Consider the following 15,138-nt stretch of genomic DNA (forward strand, 5'->3'; position numbering starts at 1 on the left):
TTTTTAAAAAATGTAATAGGTCTCTATAACATTAGTCTTCTGTATTGGTAAAATCAATATGGCGAAATTAGTAGTCATCACTTATCAATTTCAATGGGTCTATTTGCGCACTAAGTTATATTTGCATTTCAGATTATCTGCGGCACTAAAGATTACCACTTACCGGCTCATTCTCCTCCGAATATAAACCACAAACGAGCTCCAACATACTGTTCATTGTCCGTTCAGGTGAGTGAGGGTGTCATCTGAAGAATTTTGCACAAAACAGATATTGTATCCATTCGTAGATGAATTATGCACACGCACGCACAACTGTACACGCGCACACGTAGTAGGTGGGTTGATGTAGAGTAATTTATATGTATGTACTCGTATGTGGGATGTTTTGTTTACAAATAAACTTGGACAGTCGATAAACTCATTACCGCTGGCGGCATCATAAAGTATTCACAGCAACAAAAAATGGTGATAAGGAGAACAGCCTAGAGGGGTGAGAGTGGGAAGTGAGTTTGTGCGTGAGACGCCCTTCAAATGTAAACAAACACATCAGCGCAAGGAAGCCCGTTGTAAGGCGGTACTTTCTTTTATTGCGAAATTGTTGAAAAAAAAAAAAAATTATAATAAAAAAGTAAAACAAATTAAAAAAAAACGCGTACCGAATGTGTAATTAGTAATGTAAATACTTGTTTTTACGAGTATTTGCGCGGTGGTTGTGATTTTGATGCATTCAAAATGGTATTGATTTTTATTTATGTTAATTTTACACTGTCTCAAATGTACCAGACACTAGAGGGGTGAGTGAGCAAGTGATGTGAGTGTTGTTGCTTTCCATTGAAGATTTGTTTTTTTTTTTGTATTGTAACGTTTTGGGCAAATATTTATTTTACAGCTCTTTTTCATTTAATTTAACGTTTTGAAAATTTTTTTAATGAAATATTTTCCTTTTTTATTTTTTGCTACGGCTTTTGCCTTTATTTATATTACATAGCTTAATTTACGAATTTGATCAATTTTTGAATGAAATATGATTTTGATATTTTTTATAAACTTGAAAAAAAAAAAATGAAAAAAAATATTACGAGCGCACACATTTTAAAGCTTACTCTCTTAATTTTACTTTATTTCAAATTTTCTGTTTTAAATTCTTTCATATTGGACTTAGATTTTTTAGATGGAATATTTTATAGATCATAAATTAATTTGTTTTCATAATTAATTAATTAATTTCATTAATTTCATATTTAACACCTGGGCTGAAAAATCACAGGCCTAACATATAAATTACACTAGTTTTATTGCATTTACCTCCTTTTCAGGTAGTACTAATCATAAAAATACAGCTGTTAAAATTTCATCACATTCTATTCATTGTTCGTGTGTTATTATGCTAAGAGTGACGCTACTTTTCTTTTTTACAAAACAATGCATCAAAAAGAATTTCGTGCTATAATTTTACACGGCTTTTTAATGGGCGAAAAAACACCGTTGAAGCGAAGCAATGGCTTGAAAAGTGTTATGGGGACTCCGCTCCATCAGAGACAACAATAAAACGATGGTTGGCTGACTTCAAACGTGGTCGTAGAGACACCGATGATGCACAACGCAGTGTATCAGTCGAGTCCAAATGAGGCGGTAACACTAGAAAACATAAAAAACCCATCGTACATCGTAAAGATATCAAAAGAACGTGTCGGCTTCATATTGCATGAGGATTTGATTATGATAATGCTCTGTTCAAAGTGGGTGCCGCGTTTGTTCACTGTTGACCAAAAACAAAAACGTGTTGATGATGCTGAACAATGGCAAAACTACATCAATTCAACTTCGAATGGTTCCCACCTCCACCACTCCCCACATTCCCCAGATTTGGCTCCTAACGACTACGGGCTGTTCGCAGACCTAAAAAAAATAGTCGCCGGTAAGAAATTTCGCTCGAATGAAGAGGTTACCGCTGAAACGGAAGTCTATTTATTTCGAGCCAAAAGATAAATCGTTCTACAAAAGTGGTATTGAAATGTTAGAGCGGGGCTGGAATGATTGCGTTGTTCTTGATGGAAATTACGTTGATGAACGAAACAAATTTTGAACAAAAAAAGTGTTTTTTTTTGTTAGGCCCGGGATTTTTCAGCCCATGTGTTATTGTTTGCCTTAATTGTTGAAAATTTGTTTACCTCACTGGATTTTTCATCATTTAAAATTTTTTGCTTTGATTTCATGTAAAGTTATTTTCAATGAAATTTGCTATTTTAAATAATAAGTACGTTTTTCACTTGTGCAAATTTTTTTTACCCATGATGTCCAATTTGTGTTATATTATTTTGATACTATTTTTATTATACTTTCGAATTTTCGGCACTATTTTAAACACTTTCTAAATTTTTTAGTTTTTATATCATTTTTTGTTTTTTGTCGTAACTGAAAATATTATTTTCTGCACTTTTGCTCCAAAATGTTCCTAATATTTAGATTTAATCCTTGCCTTTTTTGTTAATTTATTTTTATCTGTGTGTAACTAAAAAATAAAAAAAAACTTTTTTCTGCTGCTTGTTTGCATATACTCGAACTCGTACATACCTATTTTAATTTTATATTTTTCGACAGTATTTTTTAAATTTTCTTATTTGTGGTTTTTTACTGTACCATAACTAAAAATTTTATTTACAGTACTTTTTTTCATAACTTGCAATTTTACTTTCTACCTTTTGTGGTCATTTTTTATTTATTATGCCTATTTAGTGTTGATTTTGTTTTTTTGATTATTCTGTTCGTTTAAACTTTTTGTTGGTAATATTTTGGTTTAATTTTTATTAAATTTATTTTATATAAATTTTTTTTTTTATTTTCGTTATTTGACATCCTGAGCAGAATCGCGTGTCATGATTTTGCAAAACCTCGTAACTGGCATTCGTGCCTAAAATGAGATTTGCATGTCATTAATAAAAAAATATTTTCTAAAAGTAGTCTGAAATGGGTCGAATCCGGGCACTACCGAACGATGCACCAACAGACAGTTTTATGCACTCCTCTAAAATTTGGTAACCTCACACACACGGATTTGCAATTTAAACGAAGATATAAATATATATTAAAAATTATAAATGATGATAATAATACTTCTTATATTTTATTGACAATAAACATTTGTAAATTGAAAATAAATCGCCATAAATTTTGCATTGAGGAAGTAATCGGCGGCGTGGCAGTATGCAGCATCGGAAGTTTTCTCAAATAAACACACAAACAAAATAAATTTAAAAAAATGCGCGTGGACGGCGGCACATTAGGCACTAATTAGAACACAGCTGGGCCTGCCAGCCAAGCACAGCGCACTGGCGATGGTAGTTTGGTTATTGTTTTATTTTATTTTAATAAAAAATAATAATAATACATTTTTCTTTAGCTTTTAGTTTTTACTTTTTAATGGCAACGCAACTGCATGCGCGTAAAATAAAAGTCTGACCTGCCAGCACAACCACAAGTCGTCAGAAACTGAAACGTAAAAGTTTTTGATTGACAAAAGAAAATCTCATACACGATCAGAGTAGCAATGCGAGCACGAGTTACAATAACAACATAAATTTATGAGATACTATATCGAAAAATGTGTCCGCACACACACAAACGCACACCTAAATAGTGGCGACGATAACGAGCGCGGCAAGGAGCAACAAATTGACAAAAGGTCACTTGAGCAATTCCAGTACAATAACAAAAATATTGTCGTTGCAGTATCTAAGTCACTTGGGCTGTCGACTGACTAACTGAGCATCTGGGGACAGACACTCGCGCTGGCCGAGTGCGATTGTTTGTGTAAATTTATTAATTGGTTGAAATTTAATTAAAGCAATTAATGTACTGAATTGCATTGTGTAGAATAGAGGTTGTAAAACAATTATAGCAACGCAACACGACGACACAAAAATCCCTTGCGCACACAAAAATAAAAAAAAAAAAACAAAGGGAGCGACAACAGGAAAAATCACATTAAAAACAAAATCAACACAAAACATCAAAACATCGATGACGTCAGCGCGATTGGTCAGCATGAATTTGCACTATTTTTCCGTACTCATATTCGCTTTCGCAATTTTCTTTTCTTCTTCTTTCTCTTGATAAAAAATCGCAACAAATTGCAGTCATGTGCATCTTTCATGCATAGGAATGTAGACCAAAAGTGAATTAGTTGCCTATTACCCGAAATGGTACGAATTAAAAAAATATGATCACAGGTCATTTCAACACTGGCAGCTTTCTCGCTAGAAGTAAATATTTACTCCGGCCAAGCGACCAGTAGGGCCCTGGGATCAATTACGGTGCATTCGAAACTGGCCAGGGTATGCCTGGTTTGACTTCGCATCCGAATTCTTTGACATAGGCTCATCTGGGTAACTGGTCATAGCGACATTGCGAGAAACTGCGATGCGATGAGCTGGCCAGACACGGGACCTGTGAGATAGTTTATCCGCGAAAGGAGAGGATTGTGATCCCCTTCATAACCTGCGCTCTACTCCTGGAACGATGGGCTTCTGATCAATTCGGCGAGAGCTGGGCAAGTACACAGACGTGTAAGGTCGCGAAATCCTTCTGGCCACGTGTGGATCGGAGGCGGTCGAGGGATCTTCTGAGGATGACAAAATGTCAGCTCCCAAACTTCGTGGGTGTCCTCACAGGTCGCTAACAGCGAGGAATGCATGCCATAAGACTTGGAATTACTTCGAGTTCTTTTTGCGTCAGCTGTATGGAGAATGAGGTGGATACATCTCGGCACCTTCTCCTTAGCTGCCTTGCTCTCGCGGGACTAAGATTTGGGCATCTTGGTTCTTACTTATTTTCTACGACTGTTGATTATGAGAATTTTTCGCTTACAAAGTTTAATTTTACCATCATTTGAAGGCAAACGCTCATCCGAATCGTTATTGCTTCTTAATTTAAGCTCGAACTCGACGTTCAATTCGGCAGATAAATCATCTTTTTTGACAGACAATTTTTTTAATATTTTACAAATCGGAAATCCTTCAATGCCGGCTATCGAAAAGCCAATGTAAATATAGATGGTGAAACTTTGTCGCAGATTTTGGGGTGGTGGTCCATTTTTCCCGAAAACGCTACTGAGCGCCATCTTGTGAAGCAGTGAGCGCTGTAAATTTGTGATAACCACGTACTTTTTGCCATAGATGATCTTTGTTTTTTGCAGGATGTCACATCATGCCGTAAAACCCCTCGAATGATTACTTTTTCGCACACTAAGGCCGTCTTTATAACCTCAATTGGTTGATCTACGCTGGACAAGTTGACTACGCTGGACTTTAAATGGATGTCCTGAAAAATCGATGTTATGCGAATAAATGAACAATCAGAGAAATTAGTCGGCACTTGATTGGGGTACATTAAATTACTCGCACTCTTTCTGGTCATTGCAGACTACGCAGTCATCTGCACAGACTCGGGATATGGTCTAACGACTCCTGCAGATTCTGCGATTTTCTCCGGAGAAATCATCACTTGCGCTTCTCGAATGTTATGCTATATCATCTGATACGGCTAGAAAAGTACCGTGTTAGGTTTGTTGAAAGAACTGGGTCTGCATGAGGTATTATGGCGAGTAGAGAATCATAATGCGAAAGTGCTACTGTATCTATCTATCAAGCGCATGAATCAGATCTTATGCCATAAATAACGGCAATGCTTCGTCTCTCTAATAGAGCCCAACATCTACATTAGGGTAGTAACATTAAAGGTAACTGCAACATGGATGAGTTAGCTAGATTGCGCTCCTCGCTTCAAATTAGTCAGGACAAGCTCGACATAGGCGGCTGCCGTAGCCGAATGGGTTGGTGCGTGACTACCATTCGGAATTTACGGAGAGAACGTAGGTTCGAATCTCGATGAAACACCAAATGAAGAAAAAGATTTTTCTAATAGCGGTCGCCCCTTGCAAGGCAATGGCAAACCTCCGAGGGTATTTCTGCCATGAAAAAGCTCCTCATAAAAATATCTGCCGTTCGGAGTCGGCGTGAAACTGTAGGTTTCTCCATTTGTGGAACAACATCAAGACTCACACCACAAATAGGAGGAGGAGCTCGGCCAAACACCCAAAAAGGGTGTAGGAAGACAAGGCAGTAGATTACGAACACCATTCAATAACTATTGTAGACGCTGTCAATATAGACGAGGAAGAGACAGTCGAACAACTTCTATGCGGGCTCACGGCTCTGTGTAGAAAACGGTTGAGATTGCTCGGTCTCGCTTTTCTGGACAACATTGCGGATGTTGCGAATCTCAAACTAGCTAGCATAACACGCTTTATAAAGACCACAAAATGGTTTAGAGAGGACCAAGTAGAGTAAGGCTAGGATAGTTAAGGTGGTATCACATGGAGCCTCTAACTGGCCTAGGTGCGTCGAGGGACAGCCACTTCACATAAGCTAACCTAACATATGCAAACGCTCTAATCTTAAACTCTTCTATCATCTGAGTTGGTTTTTGGGGAAAAAATTCTTAAAACTAATTTTATTTATAAGAAACTCCATTTTTGGAAGTATTTTCGAATCTCACTTAAATCTCAATATTTGGTCAGACAATTTTGGTGAGTTTTAGAATATAATAAACTTTATAATTCTGATGGAAAACCTGCAATTTTTTGTTTTTTGGTGTAGCACCCTATAATAAGCAAAACTGGTATTGTCTATAAAAGAGCTGATACCGCACTAGTCTTGCAATAGTCCAATCGCCTACAGGGAGTATACACGCATACATATGTATGCAGATATCAAGATACCACACACCAAATTCCCATATGAATAACCGCCAAGTTAAGTGATGACCCCACTGACGCGACTGAACTCACAAGCCACCGGGAGTGGCCACTTATTTATTCTGTCTTTTTAGCTCACACAAATCTCAAAAATTACCACATTTGCATACACAATTATTTCCTTTATCAGTGCAATGCATGTGGATATGTACGTATGTAGTAAAATTAAAAAATCAGAGTTTTTCTTGATTTTGTTTTTACAAATCACAGCCACGCATTTTTTTGTCTTTTTTTTACAAATCACAACCACTGCATGTCGTCTTACACAAATTGCGCTTAATTCTTTTAATGCTATATTTTTAGTGAACACGCGCAGCTTTTTCGAGGAGCTATTTCGACGTTTACGTGTAGTCAGTTGGAATAGCAGTCGCGTTACTGAGTACTCATAGACACTCATCATGTTTCCTTTGCAAAAATTCGCTTGAAAAAATGTCTCTAAACAGGGAGGTGAGGGGATACTGACTGGCGATAGTGGCGTCTTGCGAAAGTCGAGCGCCGCCACGCATGAACGCTACCAGCTCTTTGGAGGTATGCTTAGTTAGTGAAGATTGCATGCTCGATAATGTTTTTGCTTTTAAACATTTGGTGATTAAGTATTCAATATCTGTACCTCTATGAGGTGAGAAACTTTAAAACTGTAATATAATTTGGATGGATAAATAAAATACTGGAAGTGGCAAAATGAATGGACACCGCAACCTTAAGGGTATCTTGTAAAGAGTGATTAGATTGGAGGTACTTTTCCAATAGGGGGTTTTTTTTGACAGATTTCGCGTAACTACTGTCAAATTAAATACATCATTTATTCAGTATTCATTGACAACTTCTGGTGCTCAGCGATGAGGTCGTTTTTGGCTTAATGGCTACATAAATAAGCAAATTTGCCGTATTTGGTCTGAAGAGCAACCCGAAGCCTCGAGATTACACAGGAGTTATAGTGTTCTAATCGCTGTCTGCCCAATGCTGTAAATTTACAGAAAATATGCTCTGACAGCTCATCATTCTTAAGCCAAAGGTGCCAATGTAACCCTCTCTGTAGACGCATCTAAGCGATCTATGTGCGAAAGTGCAATTTTGACTGGGTAAGTAATCAGTAAGTAGCCTAATGTTAGACTAACCAAATACTTGAAAGTCCTTTCTGTTGTAAGTATTACAAAATGGTTTCAAGTATCTAAGCCCTCTATTACTCCCCAATACTTGCTTCGCTCTTAATTTACCCACTCAGTACCTAATCGTAAGACTATAGAGCCGAATAGCTAAGGCAATATAATCATCTCTTGTTAGCTTATCCATTTACTGAAATCCTTTTCATTCTTACCAATAAGGATAGTGAGTGCTATCTAATCTAAACATCTCACACCACGTCTCAAGCATTGCAGCAGATCAGCGTCAGAAGGATTGGGTAGGACCAAGATCGCAATAGATGGCCAACAATTTTATCACTTGACTGTCTTTCATGCTTTACCGAAGAAAAGTTTGATTACAAAAGAGAATGAGATTATGTTTATGATGTATAGAAACGCCGGCGGTTTACAGAATGCTTCAAAACTGAGCAACTAAGAAATTAAGAAAAGCGAAATTGGATTAGAAGCTTAAAATTTATTGAGCCTTGACGCCTGTGAAAGCTCCAAGGTTTGGATTTAAATTCAATTTGCTTTCCTAACAAAATATATTTGAATATTTTTTTGGAGAATTTGCCTTTGAATCATAATTAAAATTTTCAAGCATTTTTGAATAAGGCTAAAATTCTCGAGAAATTCGAAAATTTCTATGCTCTCTAGGGCACATTTTTCTAATAGCGGTTTCCCTTCGGCAGGCAATGGCAAACCTCCGAGTGTATTTCTGCCATGAAAAAGCTCCTCATAAAAATATCTGCCGTTCGGAGTCGGCTTAAAACTGTAGGTCCCTCCATTTGTGGAACAACATCAAGACGCACACCACAAATAGGAGAAGGAGCTCAGCCAAACACCCAAAAAGGGTGTACGCGCCAATTATATATATAGGTATATAGGGCATGGCATGAATACGTTGACTGGACAACCAAATGAGCTTTGATACATTTTCGAGTGTACTCACTTAAAGTTTTGAGAATTTTTTGTTAGCTTATCAGTTAGTTTCTGCTGATAAGGAAATGGAAAAACGCAAAAGCGAATACTGGTAGAAATATATTGACAAGCACGAATAATTCAGACTGCATGAGCGTTTATATACATATGTATGTATACAGTGGTAGCCACACAATTAGAACCAATTAGTATTCATATTTTGCTTTCAATATTTTTTAAATCACTATAAGACAAAATTTAAGTTTTTCTAAAATAACAAAGTTTCGGAAATATTATATGGAACATATTCCAGTAGAGGGGAGAAGAAAAAATTGTGTATCGACGATTTGAAAGTTTATTAGACGTCAAATTTTATGACCCCTTAACAACGTTTTACATTTTTTGCGCATTCTTGAGGTAACCCGGCATCGGAAACTATGTATGTAATCCTTAGATATGAGATGTATGATTTGTTCAGCAGTTTTATTTAAAAAAAAAATAAATAAAATTACGAGCAACATATTTGTGAAGCATTTTAGCCTTCTAACTCCTCAACAGATGGGTACTCTTTTGAGGGAAAGAGCAAAATATAGCCGTAACGGGTTAAAATGTACTACAAAAATATTTGCCATAAAATTCTACTATAAATCTTTTAATACACCTAAGCTGAAATTTCAACTTCTTCTTCTTCTTAATTCGCGCTATAACCGCTTGCGCGATTTGGCCGAGTTTAACAAAACGCACCAGTCGTTTCTTTCTAGAGCTAACCGGCGCCAGTTGGACACACCAAGTGAAGCCAAGTCCTTCTCCACCGGATCTTTCTAACGCAAAGGAGGCCTTCCTCTTCCTCTGCTACCACCAGCTGGTACCGCATCAAACACTTTTACTGCGTAGCCGCTGGATCTTTATTCGCTGCGCTATGTCTATGTCGTCGTAAAGCTCATACAGCTCATCATTCCACCGCCTGCGATATTAGCCGTTGCCAACGTGCAAAGGTCCAAAAATCTTACGCAGAATCTTTCTCTCAAACACTCCAAGCATCGCTGAGTGTTAGTTTTATTCGTCGAAGAGGACTTTACTACTCAATTGCCTACTTAGTCCAAAGTAGCACTTGTTGGATTCTAAGTTGGATTTCAAGGATGACATCGTTATCGGTGTTAATGCTGGTTTCTAAGTATACGAAGTCTTTTACAACTTCGAAATCATGGCTGTCAACAATGACGTGGGTGCCGATACGCGAGTGCGCCAGACCCATACGCTTTGAATCTTTATATAGTTTGGAGAAGGCAGAACTAACAGCGCGGTTGTTAAGGCCGATGATGTCGATATCATCGGCATGCGCCAACAATTGTACGCTCTTATAATAATAAATTCAACTTAAACGCCAGAAATAAGTCGAAACGGAAAAGTACCGTTTCCAATTTCGTTAGTTTGTATAGACAAAAAGTATTAACAAAAGTAAAATTTCAATGTATGAAGTGCCGTACACATTTTCCATATATTCAGAGCGGGGTGATTCGTGCAGTAATTTGTGTGGCCTCCAACAAGGAGAACTTTTTCGATAATCCCTTATCAAAACTGAAATCATTCGAGTTTTGTCACTCTGAAAGTAGCAGAATGGATCATTGAGAGGAGATGTAGCGGCAAACAGATTGGAGTCTGATAATCAGGCTGCACTAAGGGCTCTGGAGAATGCAAAGCAAACTTCTAATATTGTTCAAAAATGTAAGAAGAGCACAATTCTGTTGCAATAGGGAATAAGCTTGTAGTTATATAGGTTCCAGGACACCGCGGTGTTCAAGGAAATGAAATTGGCGATGAATTGGCCAACCGCAGATCAGCGGTTACCCCACAGGGTTTAAAACCAATAACCGGAATCAGTCTCACAGGAATCATGAATTGGATAAGCGATTATGTATGCAATTTGCATAAAGAGTGAAGCTTCACGGACATTGACAGAGGTTAGTAATGATGCAAAAACAGTATCAAGAGTAGTAATGCGGCCATGCCATCAAGATATACCCCACCCCCGCAGATTCATCACTGTTTACTGGCCTTAATCTTTTACTCATAACCTCCCAAATATTTTTTCAAACATTTTCTATCATTTCATGTTTCATGTCCACAATGGGCTTGGATTTCGAGTTGTTTAATATTGAGGACGGCCCTAAATTATTTGTTTAGTACATTTTATTCTTGTGTCTTATCAGTCGCTAAATCTTGAAATTTAAATTGCGATTTTTATCTAAATTAATCTATTCACAAAGTGTTTTCTTATGGAAGATAAGGTCATCGCCATTCGACACTCAAAAATTCGCAAAAAGAAACGCTTAGAAAAGTAGTTATTCTTTTAACTATCAGACTAATGTAGCAAATTCATTAAAATCCACTCTGTATATGCTTACGAACTTACCAGCAGATCTGGTTCACTGTTGATGCCATCCAGCATGCGTGGCACATTTGACTGTTCCTTGCCGTTATTATCGCGTAAGTCTTGCAAACTTTTCCATATATTCGTATCAAAATTCCCGCCAGTGAGCGTTGAAGCCGGCGGCGCAATATCTGATGCTTGAAAGCCAATTGAATGCCGCTTATTTGGCGGTGGTGCAGCTGCACCAGTTATGCTGCTGCTTTGCGCATTTTGTTGCTTACTATGTAACGTATCCGCGGTTGATTGCCGTGAAATGCGCGCGCGCGATAGGCAATCCTGCAGTAACGTATACACTTGGCTTGCAGTGGGACGTAGTTTTTGATGTTGCATCGCCAGCATACACGCGGCAGGATGTAGAAAGAGATGATCATCAGCAGCGGAACAGCTTATGGCAGACGCTGAGGGAGCGGCAGAGTGCAATGAAATATCGTCCATGGATGCATGAGGTACGGCTAGCTGCTGCTGATCTAAAATGGCTGCCTCGCCATCGTCTGCGCTGCGTTCGACCAACGCCAGCACATCATCACAAGAGCGTGTTGTTTGTAGCGACGTGGCAGGGCTCTTGATGAGATTGAAGTTAGCGAGTAGATTTGGACATGCCACTTGGCAATGCACGCTGCTGCTATTGGATGCACCAGCAGCGCTCTCGGGTGGTGTGTTCGCTTCAGGCATTGCGCGTGCAGCTGGTCGCTTATCTATAACATTGTCGAAGTTGTTGAATATGCCCATCGGACGTGCGCTCATTGGCCGCATGCGTAGCTCCGGCGCACCGGGAAAGTCCACCACTAGTATGCGATCAGAGATGTTGTTGCAGTCATTGTGAAATCCTATGCCCGAATCCGAATTCGATGTGGTTGTTGAGATCTCGCTATGATTACTGGGCTGTGGTGAATGCGCAGCCGCTGCTGGCCCCCCGCCACCTCCTCCATTCATAAGATCCTCGGCCGCATGATGTCTGACCACCGGTGGCATTATGCGCATTGTATACATGCTGCGTATGAGATTCACGACGTATTCGGAGTTATTTGGGAACTCCAGGCACAGACTTGATATGGGATCGCGTGTACAGTGTATACGAAATTCGGCAGCGCGCGGCATATGCGTCTGATGCTCACACAACTTTGTGTCCACTACAAAAACATGGCAACTATTCGAAATACTGATGTGCGCATTCCCATTATTGCCACCAGCACCTACTGCTGCTTGACCATTGCGTGCATTCATTGCGTCATTGTGCAGATCGTCGTCATCTTCATCTTCTTCGTCCATTTGTGAGGTGTGCACGGCACTGGTGACCAAACCGAAGAAACGATTCTCACTTTCCGATGATGAGCTCACATAGTTTAAGCGTTCAGAGGCGTAACTTGCAAGTGTATTGCCGTTCGCCGCTTGTAGACGCAGACAGTCGGGCAGTATAGTCATTAATACCATGTTGGGTTGCCGCTTTTCCTGCCGTAATTTGCGTATGCAAGAGCGGACTGTCTGCAATTTTGAACTATTCGAAATTTGTTTCGGCATTTCGATAGTGCCCAAATAACCGACAATTGCGCGATATTCCAACGCAGCAGCCGGTGCACGCGCCATGGCATTTACATTTGCCAAGTCGGCGCCAGAGTTGGACGAAGTTGCTACAGCAGCTGCAGCTACTTTTGGTGCGCTACCACTTGGCAATACATACGCAGATCCACCTGCAGGCAGCGGTAGATCCTCAATGAGCGGACGCAATTTCTGTAGTTCCATCGGTTTGAGTGCAGACACACACTTTGAAAGCTGTTCGGCACGCGCCAATTGTTGTTGCTGCTGTAAAGTCACAGAGCGCTTCTTTTGTGGCGAATTGCGCAATCGATGCATCTTCGCTTTGTGATGCAGATAACGGGGCTTAGCGCGTGCGCCACCTCCAGCTAAACCAAACTGGCTGGAGAGCACACCATTCAATCCCGCGACAGCCGATTGTTGCTGCAGCATGAGCGCTGCATTCTCCTCATCCGAACTATCCGAGTAATAGTTCTCAGCTATCTGCATCCGTATACTGCCAAATGAATTGCCAATCAATTGCACAACAGTTTCGTGTGGTAACTTTGACACGTTTAAACCATTAACCGATATTAGAAAATCACCAGCGCGTAGTCCAGCCTGGTCTGCTGGTGAATTGGCAACTATACACGATAGACGGCAGGGCTGCTGGCCAGATATGGTAAAACCGAATCCATTGTAACCGCGACGAACCTCCACTGTGCGTGTACCATAGTTCGGGCGTTTCTTTCGACGTCGCTGCTGCACATGTGAAGTGCCTGCACTAGTGCTGGGCCCATTACCACTGCCAGGACCAGCTACAGTGTTGTTGGCGCTTACATTAGGCAGCGCGGAGGCCGCTCCATTGCTGCCAGCAGAAGGTGCACCTGCAGCAGACTGTGAGGGTGATAGTGGATGATGGTGATGCATAATTGATGTGAAAACTGAAAAAAAGTTGGTATTAATTATGACACGAACATGATGGCAAAATTAAATTTGGTTGCTAACCTGCAATCTCACTGAGCGCGCAAATTTAAAATGATGATAGCTTCAAACTCCACAATACTGTTGTTACACGCCAAAGGTAGTTGGTAAACTTGCTTGTCGCGTGTCTTAGATTTAATTATGGTGGGCCATCGGTGCACAAATGCGAATGCTTCTTTATCAACCGTTGTGAAGAGTACGCAGCCGCACTTGTAGATCATTCACCAGCACAAAAAATCCCAAGTTAATAGTTTGGAGTTTGTTTATTGTCTGTTTTTGTATCGGCAAAGCAATGAAGGGAGGCACGTAAAATCAAGTTTTTCCTACACACCTAACGCGGTACTCCGCTTACCACTTTGGCTGCTGCGGCCTACACGTTTGTTGTTTCTACACTTTTTCTTTTATTGTTTTTCTACGTGTTTTTTTAATTGCTCTTCGGCACTGGATTGCTTTAGCTGTAACAGAGCCTGCATACACAACGTTTTACGTATTCTTATTTGTATTGGCCATGGCTGTTTCTAAGCGAACGCACAAATGAACTAACCAGTCCGGTTTTCATTGAGAAAAAATGTCAAATTACCAAATGAAGAGGTATGTGATTGGTGACCAAATTATTTTTGTTAAACGATACCTTTGATCAATGCTTTGTTATTCTCAAAAAAAGGCAGCGTTTTTAGGTTTGCGATTTCCGATTTTTAGTACTTTAATATGAAATTTCATTCATATGAATTCACATAATTAGAAAATTCCTTACGCCTCTTTTCTTTTGTTTTAACGTCCTTGGAATGAGTCTTACGCTACCCAGCATTTTGAAACAATTCCATACTTTCAAAAACACTACACTTTACATTCAAATGATTTGCACCTACAATTTACTATTTTTATTTTACACTTTATAATTTAGCGGTCATTTGTTTGAATTTTAATTAATTTGTCAAACAACAAACAGCGCAAACGCAAAGATATTTTACAGGTTGGCATTTTTTCACCATTAAACTGATCAAGCTGTCAAATGCAGAAAAAGGGAGAATGAGAAAATTACAAAAGTAAAACCAGAGTTGCAACGCGGACTGATTACAACAGGTTACGAACGCATTAAGCCGGTGGATGTTTAACAGTGGTGTGTTTTTAAAATGAGGTTATCCAAGGAATTTAAATTATATACGAAGGAACGAAAATAGTCATGTGACATGCGCATGGAGTCAACAGAAATTAGGGCATTTTAAAACTTGTGTAACTCTGTAACGTTTAATTGGAGTAAACGCAAAAACCATAATGAAACAAACTTAAATTGTTGTAAAGAAGGAAAAATTACTGGGCGTGACTGCCGACTAGGACGAATAATTTAGCGT

The 15,138-nt window shown here is 39.2% G+C and overlaps 1 protein-coding gene across 4 annotated transcripts in view; it reads right to left on the reverse strand.

The window, feature by feature from the left end:
* LOC129245461 (regulator of G-protein signaling loco) overlaps positions 1-14,758 on the reverse strand; it is an 89,153-nt gene extending 74,395 nt beyond the window's left edge. Inside the window, exons 1-2 of one of the 4 annotated variants that reach the window (XM_054883642.1) lie at positions 13,811-14,758; positions 11,273-13,746 (exon numbers count right to left, since the gene is read on the reverse strand). In XM_054883642.1, the coding sequence (XP_054739617.1) occupies positions 11,273-13,732 (2,460 nt within the window). In that variant the 5' untranslated portion in view covers positions 13,733-13,746; positions 13,811-14,758. Of the gene's footprint in view, positions 1-163; positions 510-3,414; positions 3,459-7,079; positions 7,165-11,272; positions 13,747-13,810 lie in introns of those variants that run through there. The other 3 variants (XM_054883657.1, XM_054883665.1, XM_054883674.1) reach the window with 3 other exon arrangements.
* Between the last annotated feature and the right edge of the window lie 380 nt (positions 14,759-15,138).

The sequence above is a fragment of the Anastrepha obliqua genome, chromosome 1 (genome assembly GCF_027943255.1).
Source record: "Anastrepha obliqua isolate idAnaObli1 chromosome 1, idAnaObli1_1.0, whole genome shotgun sequence".
Taxonomy (NCBI): Eukaryota; Metazoa; Arthropoda; class Insecta; order Diptera; family Tephritidae; genus Anastrepha; species Anastrepha obliqua.